We start from the raw sequence: 22,698 nt of genomic DNA, 5'->3' as shown, positions 1-22,698 counted from the left end.
CATTGTAAACGTGTCAGTGTCTCTCATCCATGTCTTGGCTTATCAGACAAAACCTACAACCAAACATTTCTCTCTGTTAGTTCAGTAGTCAGCAAAGCAATCATCCAATCTTTATTAGTTCAAACTCAGAATTCATTCCAAAATCAACTCGCAGAACACACTGCATCAAATCAATGGAAGAACCACAACCAGTCCATGACCATGACCAGGACCCACTAATCCCCCAAAACCCACCCGTTCAAAACACAGATCCGAACCCAAACCCAAACCCAGACCCACCTATCACTGCCCCATCTGACCCTCCAGTCGAACCAGCACCTACACCAGCGCCAGCACCGCCAGCAGCACCAGCACCAGCACCAGCACCGCCTCCAGCAGCACCAGCGCCAGCACCGCCTCCAGCAGCACCAGCACCAGCGCCAGCACCGCCACCGCTTCCATCAGCACCAGCACCGCCACCGCCTCCAGCAGCGCCAATACCACCACCACGACCACCACCTCCTTCTGTCCCTTCTGAAAGCAAGAAGAGACCTCTTGACAATTGTGATCCAGTTCAAGAATGCAGCTACTTCAAGATGCGTGCTGTTGTCAAAGTTATCAGACCCCATGTTCTTGAGGTACATTTTTAGACACCCATCGTTAAATTTTAAGTCTTGGGTTTTAATTTAGGCTTGAATTCATTTTGTTCTTTTGTTATTAAACTTTTCTTTTTGGTAATTTTGGTTCGTGGGATGATCATGCTTTTCATTTTTAAGTTCCATTGTGTTTTTAATTTGTCATTCTCATAAAATTTCATAATTTACTGTTGAAGTATGACCTTGAAATATAATTTTCACTGCTTGCAAGGCCTCGGTGGAGTGTACTTGAAATAATTCCTTATATTTGCCTGCTTGGTCAGATTTTGAGTCCTGTTCTATTAATTTTGTTTGAGATTACGAAAACCTTGTCTGAGAGTGTTAAGTGACACAGAATACACCAGTGAATGGTTTCTTTGTATCATTTGGAGAGTTACAGTGAATTGCAGTTGGTGACTACATGTCTCCATTTGTTAGTGCATCGATCATTAGGTTAATTATGCATGAAATGTTGATGTTAAGATGGGATGGGATTAAACTTCTTCTGTTTTGTTGAAGATGCTTGGAACAGTGGACTTCCGGAGTTGCAAGGGAGCTGAGGAACTTCAAGAAAGTAAGTTCGTCAATTTGCACTTTTGTATCATCGAATGTATGCATCGTTGACCTTGTACAATAGTTGAATGAAAATGTGATCTTGTTTTCATTCATCAATTTACCTCATGTGGAATGATTGCTAATAGCTGTATAAGACTTGGAATGTACATGCTGTATTTAAGTCTGTCCTGTTCACTGATGCTTTGCTATTACAACATTTGCAGTCTTTTCTATCTGAAACTCTCTCTTTAGCTTCTCTGCATTTCTTATGGAAAGAGTCATTTTAGCATGATTTGATGGAAAATTGGTAAGGTTTTGATCCTATTAGGACATTTAGCGTCTCTTGTGTGCTAGTCAGAAAACAATTAGATTAATCATTTGCAATAATCCAGATCGCTCTTTGATGGTAGATGTAGCAATTTGCATGTTGGCTCATAAGACATGCTTTTGACCATGTAACTTGTGCTTCGCAGAGCTGAAGTTGCTTATGGAATTATACAAGCAGATGACAGCAGAAAAGGCCACTATAACCAAGTGGAAAATTACACCAAATTCCAGTGAAAGTGGGGTGGGACTAAAGCCCCAGGAGCAGCTCCAAGAGACAGCAGATCAGTCCCAGCCAGGCCAGGTTTTTGCAAAACCATCTGAAAAGCAGCAAGCTGAGCACAGTGAGAATCAAGGGACGCATATTGTTGGAGGATCAGCTTTTGGCTGGAACTTTATCACCTTTACTGGCAGTAAGCCAATCTACTATGGAAGAACGAAGGAATTATTCCGAGCTGCTCGAGTGACTTTGTAGGCTAGTCCTCCCTACTCACCCAAACTGTTAGTTGAAAGGGAAGTATGTATCAATAAGAATATGTGGAGCCTCACCCATGATCATAAGGGGATGCTGTGAATGATTTAGAAGTTGTGATGCATATAACTTTTGCTGGAATGGCTGCACAATTGTAGGTTTTACAAGAAATAATATGAAATCTCCATATTGGATTCACATGCTTGTTTTAGTCGCATAAGCTCTATTTGCTTCGGCAAGATGAAAATTGTGCACAAGTGCCTCGCCAGGTTGCTGAACGGAGTAGTGCTCATCCAACGCGTTTTGGATGATTTAGTTAGTGTTTGAGAATCTAATAGATTTAAAAAAATATTAAAATATTTTTTTTGTATTTAATTTATTTTTGAGTTTATCATATCAAAATAATTTAAACTTATAAAAAAATAATTTAAAGAAAAAAAGTTTTTAAAAACATTTTTTAAAGGAAAAACAAATACACTCTAGTTTAATTATTTCATTAAAGCAGTTCAATTTTCAACTCTGTTTTAGTTTCTTAAAACCAAATAAATTGTAAAAGAAGTGATGTTTCACTGATTTGATTTTTAACTACATAAAGCATGAGTTCCATTTTTGTTCATTGTTCCAAAAAAAAAATACAGATATATTTTGATTAGAATGTTTGAGGGTGGTGTAGTTGTTATTTTTTAAAGTATTTTTTATTTGAAAATGTATTAAAATATATTTTTTGTTAAATGATTTTTTATATTAATATATTAAAATAATCTAAAAATATAAAGAAATATTTTTAAAAAATTAAATTAAAAAAAACACTATTTAAAATGCAATACTGAGCAAAATTCCCATTAGCCTGTTAACTTATGCTGGACCAAGGTCATCTCGCAATCTAGGTCTATCTCTTTGATATATCATATGATTCATGAGATGAGCTTTAGACTAACCTATGATTGAGTGGTAAATGATAAATTAGCCCCTCTAGTTTTAAGAAATAAATTAAATAATCATTCTAGTTTCAAAAACTAATTAATTAGTCCTTTTATTCATTTCATGTTCTTTTCCATTTTTTTCTTTTTAAGAAATAGATAAAGGAAATAAAAGGTTAACATTGGTCAATGAACTAATTAATTTTTAAAATTAGAAGAACTATTTAATTTATTTTACTAAACTAAAGAGGCTATTTATGAGGTATTAGAAGTGTGATCCAACTATGTTTTTTAAAAATCTTGATTTTTTTACTTGAAATTAATTTTTTTAATATTTTTCAATTATTTTAATGTGTTGATGCTAAAATAAATTTTAAAAAATAAAAAAATATTATTTTAATATATTTTTAAATAAAAATAATAATTTGATATGCCATGTATCACCATCTAATCGAGGAGGGAGATCTATTTTTCAGACATAATATAAATCCCCATCCCCATCCCCACCCTCTCCACTTCTTCTCATAGGAGTCCAGAGTACTAGCTCGATCAGTTTTCAAGTCTATACTTCCATCAGGAGCTTCCCATCATCCATGGATAGCCAAAAAAAACCACCAGCTTCACATTTTCTTGTTGTCATTTATGGCTCAAGGTCATACAATTCCAGTCATAGACAAAGCCAAACTCTTCTCTATACAAGGAGGCGCAAGGACAAGCATGATCACAATCCTGGTCAACGCAACTCATGTCTCCAAGCTGTTAGAGAGAACAAAGAAAGTTGATATTCTAACAATCAAATTCCCTTGTGTGGAGGTTGGATTGCCTTAAGGATGTGAATCTTTAGACATAGCTGAATCTTCTGAAATGAAGCAGAAATTCCTCAAGGCCACAGGCCCACAGCCATGCTTGCTGACCCTCTTGAACGGCTCCTGAACAGGTACAGTCCCCCTTAGTTAGTTTCAGACCGGTTCTTCCCATGGTCAACTGATGTTGCATCTAATTGTGGAATTCCAAGATTTGTTTTCCATGGAACACGTTTCTTCTCTTCATGTGCTATAGAATGTGGGGAGATTGTATGGGCCTCACAAGATGGTATCGTCTGACACAGATCCTGTTTGTCATCCCAAATTCTCCAAGCGAGGTCAAATTGACAGGACAACAACAGCCAGATTATGTTAAACGAGAAACTCATGATTTATCAAAGATGTATATAGATATGAAAGAATCAGAGATCAAGAGCAATGGAGTTCTTATCAACAGCTTCTATGAGCTTGAGTCAGGTTATGCTGATCATTACAGAAAGATTTTAGGAAGAAAGGCATGGCATACAGGCCCCTTTTGGTTTTGGAACTGTGAACCTCAGAACAAGGCAAAGAGAGGTAAAGAAGCCTCCATCGACGAACATGAGTGTTTGAAATGGCCCAGTTCAAAGAAAACAAATTCAGTTGTTTATGTATGCTTTGGAAGTATAGCCAGCTTTGCTGCTTCACAACTTCTGTAAATCGCAACAGGTCTTGCAGTGTCCGGGAAGCAATTCATTTGGGTCGTGAAGAAGAATAACGAAGAAGACAAGGAAGATTGATTGCCTAATCATAAGAGGATGGACACCACAACTTTTGATTCTTGAACAAGAAGCAGGAGGATTCGTGATTCACTGTGGATGGAATTCCACACTCGAAGCAATAATTGCTGGAGTTCCAATGGTAACATGGTCTGTTTCTGCGGAGCAGTTCTATAATGAGAAGTTGGTGACTGGGACATTAAACATTGGAGTAAGGGTTGGTGTCCAGGTGGGGGCTGCATTGGTTGGTGATCGTGTGAAGAAAGATGCCATAGCGAAGGCCATCATGGAAGATAAAGACGCAGAGGAATTGAGAAGCAGAGCAAGGAAGCTAGGAGAAATGGCAGAGAGAGCTGTTGAAGAAGGTGGGTCTTCTCATTCTGATTTCAACGCTTTCTTTGAAGAATTGATGAGCAAGAATTCCATTCAACCCTCAAGAACCCCTGTTGTAGACCAAAAATAAAATCTGTTTCTTCTCTCCGTCTCACTCTCTTCTCTTGTATCTTAGAAATCCAAAGCCATCCCTAAAGCACACGTCAGATGAGATACTCCCCAGAAGTGGATGCGAACTTCCAGAGTTCATGCTAGCAAATCCATGTCTACTTCTTTCTGTAAAGTTTCAAAATGTGAAACGCAACATGAAGTATGAAATGCCGATGTAAGCAAACTGAAATTTTAATGCCTCAAACAATCAACATCATTTAGCAAGAAATTGCCAGGGACTAGATGTATCTTTACACAAATTACAATCTTGTCAGTGTTTTTTTCCATCTCGTCAACTTCTTTTCTCCTCAAAATAAATAACTTTTTTCCCCAATGGAAGTGGCAGGACAAATTTTGGAATCATACTACTTACATAATGGAGCAAACCACACAAAGAATGAAAGAACTTGCATACCTACAAGAAAGAAATGCCAAAGCCTACCCAAAAAACATATTTTGAGACACCTCAACTCCAAGATATCGTCATGAAAAATTCAAAAGAAAAAAGAGTTGCTTTCTTTGACAGCAATATGGAGTTGACTAAAGCTTTCACTGCCCTGATGTCCATGGAAGTAAAGATCCCACAATCAATGCCACATGGTTATCTTCATAAATATAACACCACAATAAGATAGGGTTGAGGAGATTCATCAGCCACCAGAAAGCATTTTACGTTTCACTTTTGTCCAGAGTCCGCATTCTTCTTGGCTTCAAGATTTGTACCCTCCTTGAGTGCTGCATGTGCTTCATTTTCCATTCCAAGTGTAGCAAGAGCAACAGCCTGAAGATAAGATGCCACGTGCCATACAGGGGAAATGACTTGGGCTTGCATTGCATCACTTAAACCTTCCTGAGGCATGTCACTCATGAGATAGGACAGACTCCGCCGTGCAAAAACAGTTGGGGAAACCATAGTACCCACATCAATGAACTGCAAGTCATAGAAGAAACTCCATCAAATAAAATATGTAAACTTGCCGTTAAAACAAATGGAAAAAAAATAATCTAAAATCAGGTAGCTTGGTATGATAAGGAAATTATATTATTAACCAAGAAGAGCATAAATTAATGTAGAAGTAATTCCTGACATAATTCATGAACAAAAACTGACAACTTTGAAATGAGGAGAAAACCTGAGTGTAACACTCAATTGCAACTCTAAAGTCCTTCTGCTTGAAAGAAGCATCACCCTTTTTCTTTGTATTTAAAGTTTCCTGCATTTCATCTGTCCACATCTGGAATGAAAGCTGCAGCATAATGTAGGAAAAATATTCAGGATACAATCTTATCTGGGTTCCTGGCATGTCAGAGAACATGCAAGCAGAATGAACCAGTGAGCAATTGCAATTTATATGAGAGAGAAAATAGCAGAATACTTCGGTGAAGAATAATTGCTTGAAATATGAGTACAACAAGAATCAATAAGCCTGGAGTGAAAAGTATACAGTAAATGATATGGTTAAACATCTGCTATTTGAGCTTTAATAGGAAATAGAGAACCTCATTTGCCACTCCTTGATCATCTTTATATCCAACATTGTCTAAGATCTCATGTATGGCTGTCAGGTCCTTTCTTGAGCACGCCTCGCCAAATGGTGACAAAGGAGAGGATGAAGCACTATGTGGGATTCCCATCAGGATATGAGAAGGAACCTGCACAGGGAAGGAAATGAAAAGATAAAAGCTAATTAATACTTGCTTCAACTTTGAATTTTGGTTACAAGCAGTCCCTGATGGTTTAAGCGAATGGACAAATCAACAGAAGAACATAATACAAATTCCACTGCCATTTCAGGAATTCATATATTTATAGTCATCCACAACCAAATTTTCATTTTTTACAGCAAGTTTTCTCTCTAGAAATCAGTCCAAAGGAAATTACCCTCTAAAATTCCTAACAAGTCTTCATCCAACAGAAGGCTCTAGACTCAAAAAGTTTTCACTACATGATGAAATTATAACATAGGCAATCTGCAGGCACCAAAACAAGGAGTTGACGAGAAGTATAGAAGATATGACTGATAAATGAACAAACATACATCAGTTTCCTTCTGAAGAGGAGTCAAAGCAGCAACTAAGAATTTCAGACTTGGTCGTTCTCGGAGTTCATACTGCAAACATCGAGAAGCCAAGCGTACTAACTCGGTCCCGTCATCATTGGAAAATTGCCCTTCCAAGCAAGAATCTGTCAACATCTGAAGATTTCTATCCCGTATCAAGTCAAGGGCCTGGAACAATTTACTTTTGAGGTTAGATTCACTGGACAAGCTTCTGTAATAAGAATTTGTAAGCATGGGAGGAAAATACATAGTATTTTTTTCCTTTTTGTTAAGAGGGTTAATTTGTAGGTGGATCCATAATTTCAATCAACAGATCCATATGATAACTAACTAATAAATTTAATTTTGAATGATAAGCACTTACATGGCTTGGAGGGATATGCTTTCCACTGAGGTGGTCAAGCAAAAGAGTGCCAAAGCTATAGATTACACTCTCTGGAGTTACTCTCCCTGAAACAAAGACAAGGGATATAAGCAAAGTCTTGGATTAACTTATAATCCAAGGAGTAAATAATACTAATGCCCAACCCATTGCAGGGCATCATGCAAGAACACAATCAAACAGGCATGTTGACCTAAAATTAGCACCACTACAAGATATTATGCAGAAAAGTACAATTTAGTCCAAATTATCTAGTCTGGCATTGCAGGTGGCATTAATAGATATCATCACAATCTTATCATACTCTATACATTCCAAGAAAAGCATGCCTGCAAAGGAATTCATCAAGGCACCGCACATCTCTCAAAACTTTAATAAACTGCATTATACTGGATAATATTATATGAACGTCAATAACTAGATTTAAATTCTGAAAACCTTTTTTGGCAGGTCAGAAGAACAGTAATGTAATGCAGCATAACTTTTTTTCAGCATGAACACATTAAACATTCCAAACAAAGTATATGAGAACTACTAATATGTGGTGCTTCAAGAATCTTGATATATAACACCGAAAGCAGGTCAGTTGGCAAGGCCCTTCAGAGGTGGTAATGTAAAGTGGTCTCAACATTAGATTTAATTACATAAATCTGTCGGCTAGTCATGTATCTCCTGATTTCAATTTCAGGAAATCACAAAATCAAAGCAGTTAATATATGGCATTGTTTACAAGAATTACGTACCAGTTCTCAAATACTCTGGAGGAGTAAAAGCTAGATTCGTACTATAACTTTTTCCATCCCTGCTGTTTTTCATGAGGCCAAAGCTTGATAGTTTTGGATTACCATCCTGCATAATTCTAACATGTAAACAAAGAATGCAACTAGAATCCAACAAGAAAAAGGTTTCAGAGAAATGGAGACAGAGAAGTACCTACCTCATCAAACAAAATTCTATAGGCATTAAGGTCATGGTAAAGGGCACGCCCTTTACTTGTGCAGTATTCTAAAGCTTCTGCAAGATGTAGAACAACTCTTAATCTCATCGCCCATTTTATAGGTTGTGTTTCCCCTGATTCAAGAGAGAATTGGATTGTTTAAATCCCGTATAATCAAACTTGTAGAAAGATTGTCATTCAGTTTTTACAATAGAAACAAAATTGTTACTATTATACCATATTAAAGATGGAAATTTCAATCAAATCACCAAAAATATTATCACAAATATGCAACCAAAATTGTAGCCTGAATCCTTGTCCATGGATGGGAAATAAGCCTTACAATGGAAAAGGTGTTTAGCAAGTGTCTCATTGGGCATAAATTCTGCTACAAGCAGCCTCTCATCACCTTCACAACAGCAACCAAGCAAATTTACCAGTCTATTGTTCCGTAGCTGGCCAACAGATCTTGCTTCCTCCTATTATTGTAACAGAAAATGGTCTTCAAGTTAAGACCACGGTAAACTCAAACCATGGTATTTCTTCAAGCAAGTCTTTATGAACTCAATGGGCATATACATAAGCAGATTTTGACATTGCACATCATATATACAAGGTTTGTTTCATGAATAGATGACCTCAAATTGAACAAAGATACGGCAGAACTTGGCTTATTGCTGACTGATGGATGTAAAGTAAAGGGTAAGCATCATGCACCAAAACAAATGGGAATTCCTTGCAGAGAAAGAGGAGGGGGTCGATCCTAGATATACTAATCCCCATTGAAGGGAGTCCATGGCTCTTAGTATAATTCAAAACCATGGTACTACACTGAATGAAAGCAAAACAATCATTGACGATGAACACCAGGCAACATAAATTTGTAACAGCTGCTAGAACAAAGTGTATGTATAGACAGATTTGATGCCAATTTGTTAATGTTTTATAAAGGGCACACTACAAACTGAAATCAAAATTGCAAACATATAATTGAAGTACATCAGCAGATGGGATAGAAGTTAGGCACCAGAAATTGTCGAGCATCAGGCCAAGCCATTCTATTGAATCGTTTAACAGCAATCCTTCTCTGATTTTCCAGCTTCCCCTTATAAACAACGTTAGGAGCCTTCTCCCCATGCTCAGACACGATATTTTCTACCGCAAAACCAGATGTTGCATTTTTCAGCTGCTCAAATGTGAATTCACGGAATGTAGGCAAGTCATTAACCTCACTCTTCTCTTCATTTCCTAGAACAAGACAAAAACCAAGACACAACAGTTATGACCCATCAAAATATAAACTTTCTTTTCCGAAAAAAACCAGAGTTTTTGACCCACCACCACTGGGAACTTCAACAACAGCTGCCTTGAACTGTGAATCTACGCAACAATGTGTAAACTTAGTGCACTGACTCCCCATCTCTCAATAATCACAAATAAAAGCTTATTACAAATATGGTCCCCTCACCAACTCTCTCTATATCTCCCTCAAAAACAAAACTTTAATTTACTGCCTCTTTTTAATACAATCCTGCTATACACAAGTAACACAACCAACCCAGTAGCTGAAACCAAACCCAGATCATAAAATAAACAAACTTAACAGATCTAATCAAATATTAGTACAGAAAGATTCAAACTTTTCTAGTCAAGTCAACCCCAACAGAGACCCACTTAAGCTATATAACTGCAAGGGCTTAACAGCAACTCGAACTATATATATTCGCACACCCTTTTTTGTTTTAGTTACAAATCAAAGCTCAAAGATTCAAGATCTCTAGTAAAGAAATAAATTAATAAACCCAAATAAAAAAAAGGGGGTTTGATAGAAACAAGATCAAATGGACCAAAGATTTGATGAACAACCAAAGAAAGATAAAAACTGAAGAAATTAGAATTTTTGAAACCAGGATCAGATCAGATCAAATTCGTATAAGGTCGTATGAAAATATGGCTAGTATTTGTTTGAGTAACTTATAAAAATATAACTCAATTATAACCGACAAGGATAGAATCTTGCATATTATTTTAATAAATATTTTCATGTAGCAGACAAGTGACTATTATTATTATTGGAACAAAATAATTAGTTTTTGCAAGCTGTTTTTGTGACTTTTTTTTTGGGGGGTGGAGATTGGACTAGAAAGAACTGGTCTTTGTTCAAAGAATGGAACAGTTTCAAGAGGTCCAAAAGAAAACATGTCATCATTTCTCTTGCTCCCTCCCGCCGTAATCATTTCCATTTTTGCCACCTTAATTATGATTTGTTGGCCTAACTGCGCCGTTTCACTCCTTTGACTGCACCTTTTGACACCCTTTTTTTTCTTATGAAGGACAGGCACGAGGCGAGCATCTGTTCCTAAGGAGGATTTAATGACCATTTTAATCAAACCTAATTCAATCTGGCAAGTTGACATGAAAACTAGAGGGCTTAAGGCACGGTTCCTGTTTTAGTGTTGAAAATCTACCATCTTGTCTGAATCTTTAAACTTATCAATGGCTATGAAGCTTTAAGATTCATCAAGATCGTTCTGTGTTGCTGTAACCTATCCTACGAATTTGAAAGCAGGGGTGGTGATCTTAGACCGACCCCATGGATGCCTTGCTCTGAGAAAAAAAAAAAACTTGCGGGGTGAGGTCGGTTCGGTGTAACCTCACCAGCAAAGAAATCGGTTCGATTTGTTCTGTTTGCAGAAGATAAATGGGAATTATGGAAGTCGGCTGGGACCAAAAATCGAAATAAATAAAGTTTGAAGTGGAGAGAAATATGACCATATTAAAGACGAAGGACTAAAGAGTAAAACAAAACCAACTTTCGTTTCGCCGATTAAATCAAAACTTTACAGTTCTAGGGTTAGGGTTTATCTTTCCCTAGGCATTCCGTACAAAATGTCGAAGAAGAACGATTTGGCTCGTAGAAAGAGGCAACACGAATTCGAGCTTAAACGTAAATTTTCCTTTCCGTTCTCTCAATCTCTCCATTTATATATCTTTTTGCTTCTTATTGATTCCTTTTTTTGGTAATATTAGGAGAGAAAGAACAGAAAGAAAAGCAGAAGCAGAAGCTTCAAGCAAAGAAAAACAAGATGAAAGTAAGCTTATTTCTTTTTTGTTTATGTAATTTCTTTGCTTATAATTAACATATATGAATTAGAATTAAGGTTTTTAGTTTAATTTTTGGGGGTATTTTTGTGTTTAGGTTGATGGTAAAGACAAGAAAAACAAGAAAGGTGGAAGTGGGTTTCAAGTAGGGAAAAGAAAGGTGAAGACCAAATTGAGCGCATTGGCGAAAGCTAAAGCTGATCAGGCAATGGAACTTGATAAATGAGCTTCATGTTTATATCTTCTTTTTTTCTTTTCTTTTTCTTATGTTGAAATGCTAGTGAATTTTAGTAGTATATTGGGTGCTGAATTTGCAGCTTCGTCTTTTGTAATTCAGATATAGGGAACTTTATGTTTCGTGTTATATTTACAAAATCTCGTGTTTGTTTTGTAAATTTGCATCTCGAAGATAAGCAAGGCAAATTTTGGATTTTTCACAGTATATTGTTGTTATGCAATTGTGACTATACCATAGGTTAAGAGGGTGTTGAGCAATATATGTTATGAGGTGAAAATTTTTAATGCTTTCCTTGCCATTCACCCATGATATTTTGCTTTAAGAGGAGGGATAGTATGCTTCCGACCAATTGACTGAAAATTTTGACTATAGAATTAGATTTTAAGATAGGTGGATTAAGTTATTAGATTGTTTCTGGTCTTTATGTCTGAATGCAAGTGAGGAATCCTAAAAGCTCAGATTCTGAGGCTTTTACTTATTTGTTTGAAACTTTATGGTTGGTATGAGGATTGGTGCATTGTTGCTATCATTGGTTTTGCATATCCTGTCATCGGAATTAGAATGGTATTATTTTAATCGTTCTTTCTCAAGATAGTCTGTCAATCTGCTGCCTCAGCTAAATAAGGTGCACAGGGATTTTATGAAAACTTTTAACGATTTTCCTCTATGCAAAGTCAATCATGGAAGCTAAAAATAGATTTATTTTTCTAGCAAGAGTTTGTCAGAACTTTTGCTGTGATGTGTGATACAGCTAACAAGAATCGGTATAAGTTCTGTGCGATAGTTAGCACTGACTTGTATTAAATTGGTTAGTTAATGTATTTTGAAGCTCCTAACTGACAAACAAAGTTTGAGAGTCTGATAAATAGAAGGGAAGTGGCATCAGTTTTAGCTGCTGCAACCATAGTTTATTGAGCAAAAAGATTGGGAGTTTCTGTGGGCGGAAGTCTAATGTGCGTATGCTTTTCCTGTGGGTATGTCCCTATTGATTGACTTGTTTTCATGGTTTCTTACTCAATGAAACGTTTTTATTGAAAATCTCTTCATCAGGGAGGATCTTTGTATCATAGAGGACCTGCATAGTATTATACAGTTTGTGCTTATCCAGCAAACATTTTTGTTTATCTTGTTTCAATGAGCTTATGAGTTTTTCATGGTTCAAAGAAGTCATGCCATTGTGTTCCCCATTGTTCTGAATGGAGATTAGAAGGGATAAACGAAGCAGCGGCAGACCCTGGCATGGAGCTGACAGGCATGATGAACTTGCCAGGGCTCGCTTCCTTTGAAGGCTGTGCTCCTTCGAACCCCTTGGGGCTCGTGTATGTGAGAATATACTTAGCATAGTGTTAAGGCCCATGTCGGCCTCCAGTCGACCAAAAGAAAAGAAGACAGCAGCATCACGGCTCTTTTAGGCTGTTTTTAGCAAATCCTTGAAATATCGTACAGTACATGAAATCTTCATAATCAAACATTCCCTTCGGCTTTCCGCAGCCTTGTCATCCCTCACCGCGTGCGTCTTGAAGAAGAGCATAGAACACGCATCACCTTCTGCTCTACTGGAAGAATTCGAACCCATAAGATATCAGACACCCTGACTTACTTTTTTTTTTACCTGAACAAAGACACCCTGACATCGTGCAAGAACTGCATGGGGATTGAATTGATGCTGAGCCTATTCTTTGAACAATCAAGTACCAGCTGCAATTAATCTTCATTGATGGCGCATGCTGCTAGGGTTCATGAGTTCCTGAGCCATAAAAGATGTGGCGCTCCCATACCCGGGCCGGGCCGGGCCGGTCTATAAAGTTGTACAGTTCAAACCCTAGGCCTGAGAAAACGAGAAAAAGAGAGGGGAAGATTGCTTTGTATCTGTGATCAAAACAGTCGTTTTCGTGTGTGTGATTGTCATTTTCACGGGTTCATCCACTTCAGAACAACGTTAGATGCCTGTGGTTTACATTTATGCAAATGGTAGATTTTATAGCTGGGGACCGTTACATGTCAAAATCCGAAACTCTAATAAACGACTTCCCTTATCCACACGAGAAAGTCTTTGATTTTTATTTTTATTTTGAGAAGAAGATATGATTCTCTTCTGGTTTTTTTTTTTTTTCCAGAAAAACAGAATAAATTCGGATAAAAATCTAGTTTTTCTCTTTCTGATTCATATATTTTAATTTTACTTTTACACTTGAAAAGCGGACCCACCCAGAATCCCTTATTTTAGCAACGATGTTCCTCCTCGTCCATTGTATTTAATAATTGTTGATGGTTCGAACAGTGACTTCACAGCTTATTCTAGGGAAAGGAAAAAGGCAAGGATAGGCGAAGGAACAAATAGAGTTTCGTGGTCAAACAACACTTGTTTTATTCTTAGAAACGCAGTTACATTTCAACAAATATAGGTTGAGGGTTGATCCACCAACCAACATAATCTTTGCTTTTCAACTCCTGCATCCTTTTCTCTTTCCCCCCCTCGTATTCACTCTCCACTTTAAGATATTGGATGCCGATGAACGGCATTTTCCTTTTTTCCGATTCACTGATGTCCCTTTTTATTGCAGTAATAATCATCTTCAATTTACATCACCTGCCTCCCCTTTTCAGTGACTGTAACCCCACCAGGTTTGAAATCTTGTGCATGTTCCCATTGCCCTGCGTTTCATGAGTGACAATTATTTGCAAGCAAGGCTGGCCAGGTCAAACATCGGTGCAGTATGTGTCTGGATGCTCGACATGGAGGCCTACAGTAGAATAGCTCTCAGCTTTTTGCAATTGCAGGGTGGATTTTGCTGGTGCAAGTCTTGGTACTCGGTCAATTTTTACTAAATTAATGTTTCAGCTAAATTTTTCATTGAATCCCTTTTGATGGAACCTGTTTTCAGACAGCGATCTGTATACTTTGATAGTGATAATTATCTCAGCATCTTTTACTCTACTCCTAAACCTAAAGGTCAAAATACTCATCAGCACCAAAAGCCATGTCTCATTGCTCAACTAATTTTCGGCAAGTAGGAAGGATCATGTCACAAGAGACTCTAGATTTGGTCATCTATCCCGTAAAAACCATTTTTTTCCTTTGGATGTAGGGATAATCCAAGAGTGCATTCTAATGTAAGTATGGAAGCAATCATAATCAATTAGCTGATTCTATGGAAGTAATCATAATCAATTAGCTGATTAAGTACTATCTAGAGATCTTGAGAGAGAAGGTCAAACTCAAGACTGATATAAGAAACCCATCTTGGTAGGCCAGTGATCACCAGAGACTCTCTGCCGCTAGCCCCTTGCAGTCCCACTTCGTTCAAAGTTGGAAGCATGTTGGGTGGTCATAACTTTTATCAAGAGTCTCAAGAGTCCATTTTATGTGAGGTCAACATCAATAAAAGCATTGGTTTTGAATCTATTGATGATGAAAAATTGATGTGTTCAAAGGGTAAAACCACAACTATATCCATAATCTCCTCCTCAAGTTTTCTTTTTTTTCTTGATCAACCAATCATTCGCAATATTTTCTTCCCATAATTGCATGGCTCCTCAATATATCCTCGTGATTCTGCAATTTCTTATTGGCCTCAATGAAAACCCTTTACTTCTTCTATACAAACCCAATACATTTTCACTGTGAGAATTTTGAAGAGAACAATTCCATGATATGAAGCACGCGATTTTAGTGAAATTCTGATTTCTATATAAAATGTTGGATTCCATTAAAAAGAAAAGAAAAAAAAAAACCATCTAAAAGTTTGCGACAATGTTGACTCGAATTTTTACAATTTTTATTTCTAACATTGAATAGTTTTATTTATTTAATAAATTAGGATTTAAAATATAGAAAAGACATGTATTTTCAAATGAGATCTTAAAACTATCTATAATTTATTGCTCGTATTTATTTTAAACTTAAATTATAATTTTTTGATTATCTATCATGATAAATAATTTTCTCAATTTAATAATTTAATTAAATATAATTTTAAAATATAATTTATATAATTCTTTAATATATATATATATATATAAAGTACAAAAGATTGTTTCTGCTTGGCTCCGTTCTCCAGTACCAACAAATATCCCCAGCTAATAAAAAATTGCGAAGAGAATTCCAAGCTCCACCAATCCTTAAGTGTTCTTGATTCCATGCATGGCCCAGAAAATAAATCCCACAGCCTCGTACCTTAATCTATTAAAATAAATCCGACAGAAAATTATTTCAATATAATATAAGCTTCCTCTTGTTTGCATTCTGCATGGAAAAGAATGCAAGCATCTTGGTCCTCCGTTAAGGGCAAAATTATCAAGTCAACCTTGACCTGTTAACAAATATTATTATTTGTTTTACCTGAAAAAAGAATTATTTAGGAAATCTAGGAGAACTTGCTCGAAAACTGTTCTTGACAAAAAGCCTAGCCCCGTAGCTACCATGGTTACAGAATCAACCTATTTTAATCTCAAATTCCTTTTTTTAAGTTTCCAGGTTACACCTTTTCATAATTTAATACAAAATTTATTTTTAATTTCAGTATATTAAAACAATTCAAAAATATTAAAAAATTATTTTTAATAAAATTAAAATTTTATGGAATTCCAATTGTACCAACTGTTTCAAATAAGCTATTAATGTAATAATTTTTTTAGCTGAATCCGTAACTTGATAATAATATTCTTGAATTTTAATATCCTAATAAAATCCTGAAATTAATAAAAATTCTATATTTCATCGAAAATTCGAAGTAGCCTTTTTTTTTCCTTCTATATAAAGAAAAAAATACCATTTAGTGGAAGGAGGAGTAAAATCATATTTACTGGTAATTAGATTGGATTAGATTAGATTGATGCTTTATTATGAACTAATGGGTGACTATGGATTAGGTACGTGCTATGTGGGGTGGCGTTATCAGCACACCTCATTTAGATATTTTGGATAGAGGCGACGTCGGGGCTCAATTAGTGGTCACAGAGAAAAGTCACGTGCAAACAAAGTTCACGCTCTTGCTTCTGGTCCCATACCTATTTATGTGAGCTCAAGCACTCTACTCGATTCACTGGCGCGTAGACTACACCACCGCAGTCGGTATTTGACATCATGCAGCGAAGACGGCTTTTAAATTAAACGTGAGCCATCATTAGCGTGGTGGGCGGTCAACCAATGCTTCAAATTTAAAATAATAATAATAATAATTGTTTTTTTTTTTTTATGCATATTCATTCTACTGTTTCAGAATTTGGATTCTCGTGAAGTTAATGCATAAAGAATACAAGGATTTTAGAATTCTGACATAATTTTTATTTTAATTATATAAATTTCGAATGTACTTGTTTTAAAGCTTGTTTTATATAATATATATATTCCAAAAATCATTTATTATTCCACAACTATTATTAGTTCAGATAATGTTTATTTCGGTAAGGAATAGAGAAAAAAAAACGTTAATGTTGATCTCATTTAGTTTCATCTCCACATAACTCAATCCAAACCGGGTTCTTTTGAGGATTTATCAGCAATCTCCAGAGCCAAACGTGGGTTTAAGGTTATGTATTTTTTATATATATAAGAAAAAACAAAAGAAAAGGGGGAGTGGTGTCTCACGCTCCAATGGCTGCGGATTGGAAAGGAAGTTCTGGCACACCAGTTGCAAGGGCTACACATGCACAGCCAGAAGCATTCATTATTTTGCAAGATAGAAGATATTCAGTATTATCCAAGAATAACCATTTTTTTCTGTTCAAAGTTTTTGTTTGTTTCTCTAACTCTATTAAAACCAAGAAAGCAAATCATCATCACTCAACGAGGGGGGGAGAGAGATAGAGATACAGAGATGGTAAAGCTTTTTTTGGATAAAGCTTTTTTATTTATTAGAACTTAGAACAGAGAGAGAGAAAGAGAGAGAGAGAGGTCTGCCATAGAAATGTGCGTTCTGATGAGGACTTGTGTTAATGAGAGCTAGGAATAATTACTTCTTCCTTCACACACTCATTCTTATGCCCTTTCTTTCTTTGTGTACATTTATCAGTCCTGAACAAAACTGCTCGACCTTTAGTGTCTTTCGTCCGGTTTTTTTCAAAACTTTCCACTAGAGAGCTGAAAAATGTTCGACTTTTAACACCGTTCATTATTTTGAGTTATTGTTTTTGTCCTTGATGGTTGACACCTTCTTGGTCCCGGAGAGAAAAAGGGTTGTCTTTACATTTTTAAATTCTGGGCTTTGAGTCGTTTAGACAGTGGCATTGACTTGAGGCAAATCTTGTGTTGGTTTAGGGGTTTGGCTTCATCTTTAAGGTTTTTTTGAGTAATGGTTTGGTGAGATTGTGGACCTGTTTATCTTCAAAATGAAGGGTTTTTTTTTAATATATATTTTCTATGTTGTTTCTTGTTTGGTTTGGTAAGCTGTAAAAATTAGCTAGCATTTTTGTCTTATCTTTTAAGTTCATAGATTCTCAGATTTCAATTTCTTTTCCTTCCCCTTCTTGTTGCTTAAGATTCTTAGCTTTTCCATTTATTTAGCCTTTTTTATTTATTTAATTTTGCTGTTTACAATCTTCTCCTTTTTTAAGTTTCTTTAAACCTTGGAGTTCTTTTCTTTGCTTTTTTCTGCATTTCTAGCTTGTTAGATTCTCATCTCTTGAGAAAATGTTGCTTTTGTAGTTTTGCCCAGCTTGAATTGAAGTGCATTTTTTTTTTAGAATGTGAGCTGTATGATCCAGTACTCTCTATAGCACTTGTCACCATCATTTGCCTCGAAGGCATACCGTGTAGAAAAGTTCCCTTCTTCGCTGTTCATACCAAGGCTTCTCACTAAAATTCAAAGAAGATAAGATAAATCTATTTTTGCAAATAATTGAAAATCAGGTTCAATTTGCTCGGGAGCGAGACTAGCAAGTAGTACATGCATGGATCGAAGGGATACTATGGCGATTTCGGGCTCTGCCTCATTTTATATGCACAGAGGGATTACTAGTTCTGGTAGTATGAATGTTTCATCTAACATAAATACTTTATCTAACACAAATGTAGCATTTCAACCAAACATTGGAGCCAATACCATGGGATCGACATTACCAATGGAGCATCCAGTAGCAATTTCACCCCATGGAGTCAATGTGGGTGTGCCATCTACAATGCCACCCTCCGGTGAACCTGTAAAAAGAAAAAGGGGAAGGCCCCGGAAATATGGACCTGATGGGGCTGTATCATTGGCACTGTCTTCCTCATTTTCTACTCATCCAGGGACAATAACCCCATCCCAGAAGCGGGGTAGAGGGCGGCCACCAGGGACTGGGAGGAAGCAACAATTAGCTTCCCTTGGTAAGATTTCTTTGTAAAAGTTGCTCTGTGTTTCGTTTAGATGGACTTAGTTGAATTGATGGTGGATTTTACTGAAAAGGTTATTGCCTTGTGTAAGGCATTGTGTCGACATGCTTTAGGTGAAATATTACCGCTTTGTGCAAGGGATCATGTTGCATGCTTTAATTAAAAAAATTTCAAGCATCATAATGCATCTTCTGTACTGTGAGTGATCTTCTTTTTAATCTAAAATAGTTGACCAAATTGCTTGTCATTCATCCGAGATGAATCATAGGCTCTTACTTAAGGAGAAGATTCTGTCATTGCAATTCAAACATGCCAGGAAGTGCACAAAATCTTGAATGCTTCTCTTTCATATACTTAGAGGTGGAATTGCACGAGTAGAATTTAAAAACTGTTAGATGCATCCAGTGACATTCTAACCTAGATCAAGTAGGGATAAACAGAGCCAAAAATAGGTTAATTTAATTTAAAATGATGGGCTATTAAATTAGTATTCAGAAACAAAAAAAGAAAAAGAAATGATTAGTTATTTATGCAACCTTTAGTCAACTGTAAAGCGCATATTATAAGCAACTAACACAGGTTAGGTCAACAAACAAGTCTCCGAGTTAACCATTAATATGGATGAAGCTTCAAGGAGAAGCCATAGCAGCAGTTGATAAAGCATCCTGGATTGCAAAATTATGTTCTTGATGAAAAATTATGACCTAATTTATAGTGTTCGAAGGTGCGGAAAATTCCACATGCAGCAGCGTTTGCTATATATGTTTATGTACATATGGGTGCGCGCACGCATAACAAAAAATACATGTATCTATATGCTTGTATTTAATTGTTTATGTATCTTTGATATGGGTATCTAGAGGTGTTCAATTCTTGGATAATTTCAAAATCCTTTCATACGATAACTGTCTAAGAGTGATCCTATTAAAATGACACCCAAGTATTGGTGGATTTATCTGAGATCTATAATTTGAACTAAAGTTTGTTTTTTCTGCTGTTGTCCTTGCGGCATTTGAATGATGCAAACTGTAATTGTTTTGCTAGGTGAGTGGCTGTCTGGTTCGGCTGGGATGGGTTTTACTCCCCATATCATCACTATTGCAGTAGGAGAAGTATGCTGTTTCTTATTTAATAATCTTTTTTTTTTTTGTGTACCCTGTAACATTTATTTGAAAAGGGCCAAAGCTATAGCAACACGCTCTTCCCTCTATAATTATTCTGGTCAACCTATGATGTGGCTGGATGGAGCAGGGTTGATGCAACATATTAACTCGTGTTATAAAATCTTTACTAGCAAATAGGACTCACCAAGTACTCTGATAATACTACAACTGCGTATTTATTGTGTTCTAAGAGAGAATTTGAGAAGGATGAAGCAGGAGTATGCAGATGACATTGGTGTGCAACAAAATTCAGATGAAAAAGAAATAAAAGGGATCTACTCTTGGCTGGTCTGATATCATTTGATTTTTCTCTGATGACTATTATCTATTTCATCTATTCGTTCTCTGATGGCTATTGTCTATATCATTTAGTCTTTATCTGGTGCAACATAGTGCATGCACCGAAGAACAATATCTACATGGAAAATAGAAAACAATAACGCCTGATTTGTTTTTTATCTTACCCCAGCATGCTTGCTTCATCAGTGTCCTTTGATATTTTGGTTCTATTGGCATTTGTTCTTTCCTATTGAAAATGCAAACTTCTTCTGCAGGACATTGCAACAAAAATAATGTCATTCTCACAGCAGGGTCCAAGAGCTGTATGCATCTTGTCAGCAAATGGTGCTGTTTCTACCGTGACACTACGTCAGCCATCAACCTCTGGAGGCACTGTCACATATGAGGTCTGATTTCTTAATCTTTAGATGTGCGAGCTTTATACCTCGAGGTCGAGCTTCAAGAATATGCTCACATCCATAGAAGCATGTGACTAAAGGTGTTATCCTAATTGACACTTGTTGTTTTACCCAAGCATATGCCTCGGGCATTATGGATCCTCTCTTCTCAATGACTGATACAAGGAGTTGTTTGAATTTAGGAAAGGTTAATCTGACTTATTTGATTTGGAGGAACTCGCCATGTGAAAATTGGTTTTTGCTTCTAGAACTTGTTAAATGCTTACTCTGCACAAGTCTTTGTTGGTTGTTGAGGGGATTTAGACTATGATAGCTGGATACTTTCTTTTTTGGCTAGTGAATTTTGAGACCATTCTGGCGTTAAGTGATCAATGTATCGTTCCCCGCCCTCCAAATCCACCATATACAGACAGGGATGTAGATTGACCTGAACGCTCATTTGATTTTATAATAAAACTCTCATCTTGTAACTACTCAACTAGATGTGCAGAACTGTCACCCTTATTTTAGGCCTTTGCTTTGAGATATCTAGTTGTTCTCTTTCTCTATCTTTTGCGGATCTTATCAACTGAATCCCTTTTTTGTGTGTTTCTATAGGGACACTTTGAGATTTTATGCTTGTCAGGCTCTTACCTGCTCGCTAATGATGGTGGCTCTCGCAATCGATCTGGTGGTTTGAGTGTCTCCCTCGCTAGTCCTGATGGTCGTGTTATTGGTGGAGGAGTTGGTGGAGTGCTTATTGCGGCAAGCCCTGTTCAGGTAGCATTTTGCTTGTTCTGGCTCTCTAGTATTTTTGCTTTGCACTCAAAACTGCAATCCTTAAATTGCTCAGAAAACTTCTCGATGGTGAGATATTAAATGGATTTAGTGCCATTTTGATATAAATGTGAAAGTTTTATAAACAGGCATTCAATGATAGTACAGAAGTAGATCTACTTTGTTAATAAAGTTTCAGTTCAAATTAATTTCATTGTCCATGATAGAACAAGGCAGGGAATGTTTCTCCCTGATTGTCTGTTGCAAATTAGCCCTTTGCTTTGTGCTCCATAGTTAGGCATCATGTTCATGCCATGAGTCCATGATAAAATCAGGCATGATATATGTCATGATGTAAAATGCTTTACTTATTTGATGTGATTCCAGGTGATAGTCGGGAGTTTCTTGTGGGGTGGTGGTTCAAAGACAAAGAACAAGAAAGTGGAAGGTCCAGAAGGAGCAAGAGACTCGGACCATCAGACAGTTGAGAATCCAGTAACTCCAACTAGTGTTCAACCAAGTCAAAATCTTACTCCAACCTCCTCTATGGGCGTCTGGCCTGGTTCACGGCCAGTGGATATGCGTAACACCCATGTTGACATTGATCTGATGCGTGGATAAAGATTCTGTTGATTATTCTGTGAGCAATGTATATAATTTGCTGTTTCAGCACAGCTTGAATATAATCTTCTGAAGTCCAATGATGAAGATTGAGGACATCTGATTCCGCACTTGACATTTCTCGCTTCATTTACTTATGATTGACCATGGGTCGAACTCATCAAATGTAGCTTAATGACATTGTAGTTCCACGTTTTAGTGTTGTTTCAACTTATCTGTTTTTCTGGAGGTAAAAGCTTTTTTCTATCCTACAGGGCACTTAGGCTTAGTGATTCTTCATATCTTGGCAACGTCACCCTTTCTGTTGTTATTGGGCAAGTATGCCATTGTCCTGTACAAATCAGCAGATTGCTTTTTTATCCTTCCCTCAATTTTTCCACAGAAAGAGAAATGCTGCTTTGTTCTGGTTATAATCTTTCAGTTCTTTCTTTATGTGATTTATAGGCCGTGGTCATAGAGAGACACAAGTGACATAACCTTTGAATTTCTTCCTTTTCCTT

The 22,698-nt window shown here is 36.6% G+C and overlaps 4 protein-coding genes and 1 pseudogene across 5 annotated transcripts; 4 read left to right on the top strand and 1 right to left on the bottom strand.

The window, feature by feature from the left end:
- The first annotated feature begins 10 nt into the window (after positions 1–10).
- Positions 11–2,163, top strand: LOC105133671 (neural Wiskott-Aldrich syndrome protein-like). Of its 2 annotated transcripts, XR_843842.1 has the most exons (4): positions 11–617; positions 1,134–1,188; positions 1,643–2,024; positions 2,059–2,163. XR_843842.1 is itself a non-coding variant. In XM_011037762.1 (3 exons), exons 1-3 carry the CDS (start codon positions 174–176, stop codon positions 1,966–1,968), a joined length of 825 nt encoding a protein of 274 aa, XP_011036064.1. In that variant the 5' UTR covers positions 11–173; the 3' UTR covers positions 1,969–2,163. The 2 variants fall into 2 exon arrangements, 1 of the variants encoding a protein (XP_011036064.1); XM_011037762.1 differs by having other exon boundaries at positions 1,643–2,163.
- Positions 2,164–3,349: 1,186 nt separating this feature from the next.
- Positions 3,350–5,372, top strand: LOC105133683 (scopoletin glucosyltransferase-like; annotated as a pseudogene).
- LOC105133694 (probable serine/threonine-protein kinase At5g41260) lies at positions 5,147–10,615 on the bottom strand. Its single transcript, XM_011037780.1, has 10 exons — positions 9,647–10,615; positions 9,336–9,556; positions 8,652–8,787; positions 8,309–8,442; positions 8,115–8,220; positions 7,354–7,439; positions 6,969–7,157; positions 6,430–6,582; positions 6,063–6,176; positions 5,147–5,860 (listed from the first exon to the last, which is right to left on the bottom strand). Exons 1-10 carry the CDS (start codon positions 9,726–9,728, stop codon positions 5,606–5,608), a joined length of 1,476 nt encoding a protein of 491 aa, XP_011036082.1. The 5' UTR covers positions 9,729–10,615; the 3' UTR covers positions 5,147–5,605.
- A 135-nt stretch (positions 10,616–10,750) lies between these two features.
- LOC105133702 (protein PXR1-like) lies at positions 10,751–11,852 on the top strand. Its single transcript, XM_011037788.1, has 3 exons — positions 10,751–11,255; positions 11,339–11,400; positions 11,508–11,852. Exons 1-3 carry the CDS (start codon positions 11,198–11,200, stop codon positions 11,634–11,636), a joined length of 249 nt encoding a protein of 82 aa, XP_011036090.1. The 5' UTR covers positions 10,751–11,197; the 3' UTR covers positions 11,637–11,852.
- Positions 11,853–17,326: 5,474 nt separating this feature from the next.
- On the top strand, positions 17,327–22,577 carry LOC105133650 (uncharacterized). Its single transcript, XM_011037733.1, has 5 exons — positions 17,327–18,954; positions 20,005–20,072; positions 20,678–20,809; positions 21,419–21,580; positions 21,965–22,577. Exons 1-5 carry the CDS (start codon positions 18,540–18,542, stop codon positions 22,196–22,198), a joined length of 1,011 nt encoding a protein of 336 aa, XP_011036035.1. The 5' UTR covers positions 17,327–18,539; the 3' UTR covers positions 22,199–22,577.
- The last annotated feature ends 121 nt before the right edge of the window (positions 22,578–22,698 follow it).

This window comes from Populus euphratica, unplaced genomic scaffold, assembly GCF_000495115.2.
Source record: "Populus euphratica unplaced genomic scaffold, PopEup_1.0 scaffold2.1, whole genome shotgun sequence".
Taxonomy (NCBI): Eukaryota; Viridiplantae; Streptophyta; class Magnoliopsida; order Malpighiales; family Salicaceae; genus Populus; species Populus euphratica.
This window is presented reverse-complemented; position numbering and strand designations above follow the sequence as displayed.